Source organism: Somniosus microcephalus, chromosome 23 (assembly GCF_052327205.1).
Source record: "Somniosus microcephalus isolate GS21.2 chromosome 23, FLI_Smic_1.0, whole genome shotgun sequence".
In the NCBI taxonomy this organism is placed as follows: Eukaryota; Metazoa; Chordata; class Chondrichthyes; order Squaliformes; family Somniosidae; genus Somniosus; species Somniosus microcephalus.
Genome location: NC_141009.1, coordinates 7,303,620 through 7,309,946, shown reverse-complemented (window position 1 = coordinate 7,309,946; position 6,327 = coordinate 7,303,620). Strand labels below are relative to the sequence as shown.

The 6,327-nt window shown below is 46.9% G+C and overlaps 1 protein-coding gene across 1 annotated transcript in view; it reads right to left on the bottom strand.

Moving 5' to 3' along the window:
- Positions 1-6,327, bottom strand: part of LOC147101613 (laminin subunit gamma-3-like) — a 119,148-nt gene that overhangs the window by 58,255 nt on the left and 54,566 nt on the right. Inside the window, 1 exon segment of the mRNA XM_085965316.1 lies at positions 684-867. Coding sequence (XP_085821442.1) covers positions 684-867 — 184 coding nt within the window.

The window sequence follows — 6,327 nt, the reverse complement described above, 5'->3', positions numbered from 1 at the left end:
CTAGGTGCACGACCTCTGACCTCGTGCCATCCCATGCTGGCGGAGGCCGAGCTTGTCTGGCCTGGAGACGCTCCAACATGGAGAGACTTAGAGGAGCTGGGATTGTTCTCCTCAGAGTGGAGGTAAAGAGGAGATTTGATTGAAGTGTTCAAAATCATGGGGGGTTTTGACAGAATACACAAGGAGAAACTGTTTCCACTGGCAAGTGGGCCGGTAACCAGAGGACACAGATTTCAGGTAATTGGGAAAAGAATCAGAGGGGAGATGAGACAATTTTTAAGCGGCGAGTTGTTGTGATCTGGAACGCGCTGCCTGAAAGGGCGGTGGAAGCAGATTCAATAGTAACTTTCAAAAAGGGAATTGGATAAATACTGGAAAAGAATAAATTTGCAGGGCTGTGGGGAAAGAGCAGGGGGGAGTGGGATTAATTGGAGAGCTCGTTCAAAGAGCCGGCACAGGCACGATGGGCCGAATGGCTTAATTCTGTGCTATAATAAGATTCTATAAAAGACATCAGCAAAAATGCCCTTTGCTTCTGTAAGCCAAACTTACAATACATCATTTAAATAAATCCCAACACTCGCAGGCAAGATTTTAAACCTTCCGACGAATCTCAAAGCCGTGTTAATTTTCCCCCTCATCATTGGGATTCAAACTATTGGCAGGGTTCACGAGCGACTCACGTGAAGATGATTGCCTGCTCCCGGAGGGATGCGTCCCTCCGCGCCTGTGGAGAAACAGAGGCCGACACCCGGATTCCAGAACCTTCCAGGTACAGGTTGAAGGACGCCAATTCCTCACTTTCCACGTCAAGAATGAAGGAGAGGTTCTGCCCGTAGCTGAGGAGCTGGTTCCCCAGGAACTTCGCTGAAACGAGGGGGAATTATTCAGGTCATTGATGTGGATTATTGAAAGCAAAGCCAAGTGCGGCACAGCCAGTGTAGGGCCTGAATCTGCTTGTCCGACATCCAGTATTGACTCAGTGGGTCACACCCTCGCCTCTGAGTCAGGAGGTTGTGGGTTCGAGTCCCATTCCAGAGACTGGAGCACAAAAATCCAGGCTGACACTCCGGTGCAGTGCTGAGGGAGTGCGACACTGCCAGAGGTGCCGAATTTTGGATGAGGTGTTAAACCGAGGCCCCGTCTGCCCTCTCAAGTGGATGTAAAAGATCCTGCGGCACTATTTTGAAGAAGAGCAGGGGAGTTCTCCCCGGTGTCCTGGGGCCAATATTTATCCCTCAACCAACATCACTGAAACAGATTATCTGATTGCTGTTTGTGGGAGCTTGCTGTGCACAAATTGGCTGCCACATTTCCCACATTATAACAGTGACCAGACTTCAAAAAGTACTTCATTGGCTGTAAAGTGCTTTGAGGTCCTGGGGTCGTGAAAGGTGCTATAGAAATGCAAGTCTTTCTTTCAGTATTGGATGAGCAGAAATTTCCTCCAACTAAATACTGTCTCTGGTCCCGCCACAAACTCCGTCCCCTAGCCACCGACTCCATCCCTCTCCCTGACAACCGTCTGAGGCTGAACCACACTGTTCGCAACCTTGGTGTCATATTTGACCCTGAAATGAGCTTCCGACCACACATCCGCTGCATAACTAAGACCACCTATTTCCACCTCCGTAACATCACCCGTCTCCGCCCCTGCCTCAGCTCATCCGCTGCTGAAACCCTCATCCATGCCTTTGTTACCTCTAGACTTGACTATTCCAACGCACTCCTGGCTGGCCTCCCACATTCCACCCTACGTAAACTTCAGCTCATCCAAAACTCGGCCGCCCCTGTGTCCTAACTCGCACCGAGTCCCATTCACCCATCACCTCCTGTGCTCACTGCCCCGGTGTCCTAACTCGCACCGAGTCCCGTTCACCCCTCACCCCCTGTGCTCACTGCCCCATGTCCTAACTCGCACCGAGTCCCATTCACCCATCGCCCCCTGTGCTCACTGCCCCGTGTCCTAACTTGCACCGAGTCCCGTTCACCCCTCACCCCCTGTGCTCACTGCCCCATGTCCTAACTCGCACCGAGTCCCATTCACCCATCACCCCTGTGCTCACTGCCCCGTGTCCTAACTCACACCCAGTCCCGTTCACCCATCACCCCTCTGCTCTCTGACCTACACTGGCTCCAATGTTCCCTCTAATTTTTTTGTACTGAGCGGGCCACGAACTCCTTTGTCCGTGGGCAAATTCGACAACAACTTTTACAACAACAACAGCAACCACTTCAAAGCCTGTACACAGTAATGCCGTATCGCCACCCCACCATCTCAAATCATGAGACAATCAGATAAGGTTCGATACAAGCTTAACATAACTTCCCTGCTTTTGAATTCTATTCCTCTAGAAATGAGCCCCGGTGCTTTATTTGTACTTTTTGGGGCTTTTTTAACCTGCGTTGCTACTTTTAATGATTTGTGAATCTACACCCCGAGATCCCTTTGCACCTCTACCCCATTTAGACTCTTACTTTCCAAGGAGTGAGTCGCCTCCTTATTCCTCCTACCACAATGCACCACCTCACACTTCTCTATACTGAACTTCATTTGTCATTTACATGCCCATTCTGCAAGTTTGTTTATGGTAGAATTAATTAAAAGCTTTTAGTTCATCATGTTCAAACTCTATTTTTTTTTTTAATTACTTGTCAGAAATGACTGGGATATAAAAGAACTGCATAATAATGGTTTAACACTTCAAGAACATCACTCAGTTACACGGTTATGCATCGACAAACAATCCAACAGTCCAAGGTGAGCTGAAAGAGGCAGATCTATCCGTGCAATGTGAATTAATTTTAAAGTTTTCAATGTATTCGCCCATCCCTCATGTCACTCTAGCAGTGGCTGCACTAGCAGCAGGAGCAGCGGCTTTCCTACGGTGCTGACGTGCTGGACGTCCACATAAGTGATTCGAATATTAATCACAATGCAATCAGACACCCAAATATAAAGTGCTGTGGTTCTTCAGTTCACAGTATTAAAAGAATTGAACAATTGAACAAGAACGAGTCTCTGTATTTCCCACTTCAATCACTTCCATTAATAAACGTGGTCTTCTTGAACCAGCACACCCTCCATGTAACATGTCAGAAATGCAGCACTTATTCACAAGTGCAGAAAAACACACACACAATTTGCATCACCGAATTAAAAACAAAAAGTGGGTAAAGCTATGATTTAACAGAAATAAACATTCATCTTTCTTCCCAGACAGGAGAACTAATCAGGCTGACTTGGAAATGTTTACATAAAAACATAAGAATTAGGAGCAGGAGTCGGCCATTCGGCCCCTCGAGCCTGCTCTGCCATTCAATAAGATCATGGCTGATCTTCGACCTCAACTCCACTTTCCCGCCCAATCCCCATATCCCTTAATTCCCTCAATATTCAAAAATCTATCGATCTCCGTCTTGAATATACTCAACGACTGAGCCTCCACAGCCCTCTGGGGTAGAGAATTCCAAAGATTCACCACCCTCGGAGTGAAGACATTTCTCCTCATCTCAGCCCTAAAAGTTACTACTGTAATATGGTGATGTAAAGATGTTAATTTATGAATTTTGCTCCAAATGTTTTTCTCTCAAACAATCTCCACAATATTACTCCCTGCTTTTATCACAAAAAGTGTTGAATTATTTTAGGTATTTCGCAATTAAATACCAGGAAACAAACTTCATTGTACTCTCAATTTTTAATCTCCTATTTCAAACATTTATACCAAATTGAAATAGTACATTATCAGTTTAATCCAAGTATTTTCCGTATCTTTCTCAATAAACAAATAGTAGTTTCTTCTAAAGTAGCTTCCTGCAATTTTTATACATCATTACATAACTCGTGTTTATTAACACTCCACTAAAAGTTTAAGAGGAAATCTATATTTACATTATTCCTGGGACTTGTTAGGACTATAGAACGACAGACAAAATAAAATGGTTTGTGTTTTTCCCCTTTTGTGATTCTCTTCCTAAACATCTTAATGATAGATTTTTTTTTAAAGTCAATAAAAAGTAATCTGTGACTCCTACAAATCCTTCCCCCCCCCTCCCCCTCCTCAACACCATGGTTGCATGTTCGAGGGTTCAAAATGAAATCTTGAGAAATTTCAATTTTAAAATGTTTTAAGCAATTCAGAGCCTCTTTAAAAGCGTTTGGATTTCAAGACCTGGTTGAAACTTGTTTAGTTGAGGGGAAAATTGATTTTTGCTTGTTTCTTCCAAAATCGAAACTTAGGGGGGAAAAGAACACTCATTTTTTGTGAAAAGTTCATTAAAAATCTTTAAATTCTTTCAAGTCTCATTGCAGCTTTGACAGAAGAAGTTGCTCCAAGTTTCCTTTCCCTCTTCAATGTTAAACATACAACACAAAATAATAAAATAAACTCTAATTCCAAACGGAGCTCAATTAAGAAAGTGAATAAAAGTGGTTAAACTTCCTAAGAAGATGGTGAGGTTATCGATCCCCAGCCTTGGCGATGAGTTGGGATCAGTTTTGGAGAAGTTATTTCCTCTTTTTCTGCTGCCGTTCCCTCCATCTCTCAGACTCTGAGCTACAAATGGGGCCACAAACTTTCCCCCCTCGTTCATAACATAATTTAAATAACCCTGAGAGAGACTTTCAAAAAGGGGACAATACCTGGCAAAATTGAACTGGAACTTACCACGGGACATTCAACATCACTTTCCCGTATTTTTTTCCCGACTTTAAACAATTTTCTGAATTTTCAACAAACAAAAATGTCACTGCGGGCCTTAAAATTGCGTTAGCCTCCTTGCAGCGGCCATTGTACAGGTGCTGCGTCTCCACCTGTGTTGTTCCAAAGTGCGGCCGCTGCTTGTCCCCGGGAACGGACTACACGCGCCCGCCTGGATCCTTGCCCTTCTCTCTCTCTCTCGCTGTCGCTGTCCCCCCCCTCTCTCTGTCTCGCTCTCTGACTCTGTCCCTCTCTCTCCTCCAGTCTCTCTTTCTCTCTCTCCTCCAGTCTCTCTCTCTTTTCCCCCCAGTCTCTCTCTCTCTTCCCCCATCTCTCTCTCTCTCTTTTCCCCATCTCTGTCTCTCTCTCTCTTCCCCCCAGTCTCTCTCTCTCTCTCTTCCCCCCCAGTCTCTCTATCTCTCTCTCTCTTCCCCCCAGTCTCTCTCTCTCTCTCTCTTCCCCCCCCAGTCTCTCTCTCTCTCTCTCTTCCCCCCCCAGTCTCTCTCTCTCTCTCTCTTCCCCCCCCAGTCTCTCTATCTCTCTCTCTCTCTTCCCCCCCCAGTCTCTCTATCTCTCTCTCTCTCTTCCCCCCGTCTCTGTCTCTCTCTTTCCCCCCCAGTCTCTCTCTCTCTCGCCCCCCCAGTCTCTCTCTCTCTCTCTCTCTCTCTCCCCACCCCAGTCTCTCTCTCTCCCTTTCGATCCTCTATTCTTCCCCAGCCACCAGCCAATCCAGTTCTTCCCTGGAGTTGAAGAAAATGTGGCCACACTGCAAAGCCGCCCCTGTTGGGTAATGCACACATGCGGCCCTGGGATACCGCGGGCATGCGCAGAAGGCCGCAGGAATGGCGGTGTGGATAATTGCAGCGTTCACAGGCAGTACCTCAGGGCTGAGAATCAGGCGGGGAGCGGGCTCCAGCGTGCAGGCGCCCAAATGGGTCGAGCGCGCAGACGGCAAAGCCAGCTCCCGCGGGCCTAAAGAACGAGCCTGTGGGACGCGATTAAATAGAGAGCCTGTGCGCCGGGCGCGCTCCAGCGGGACTGCGCGGCCTGCAACACCTGTGCGCAGCAGCCTCGAGAAAACTGCGAGGGCGCGCAGCTTAGGGGGAACAGCGATTGGCTGCCGGTTAAGCTGCGCCTCAATTTTAAAATTCTCATCCTGGTTTACAAATTCCTCCATGGCCTCGCCCCTCCCTATCTCTGTAACCTCCTCCAGCCCCACAACCGCCCTCCTCCGCCCCCTCCCCCCCGAGATCTCTGCACTCCTCTAATTCTGGCCTCTTACCCATCCCCGATTTTCATCTTTCTCTCTCTCTTCTCTTTTAAGACGCTCCTTAAAACCTACCTCTTTAACCAAGCTTTTGCTCACCTACCCTAATATCTCCTTATGTGGCTCAGTGTCAAATTTTTGTCCTGTGAAGCGCCTCAGGGCGTTTTACTACGTTAATGGCGCTATGTAAATACAAGTAGTTGTTGTATTTGCTCTGATATCATCTTGATGTAACAAATCACCGTAAAAAATAAACCTTCAAAACAGAAATAGCATGGATGAGAAAGCCAGTTATTTGTTGCTCGTTTCTATGATCTGGCCTCCCGCTATCAGGAGATTTACAAGGAGCCGCCAATC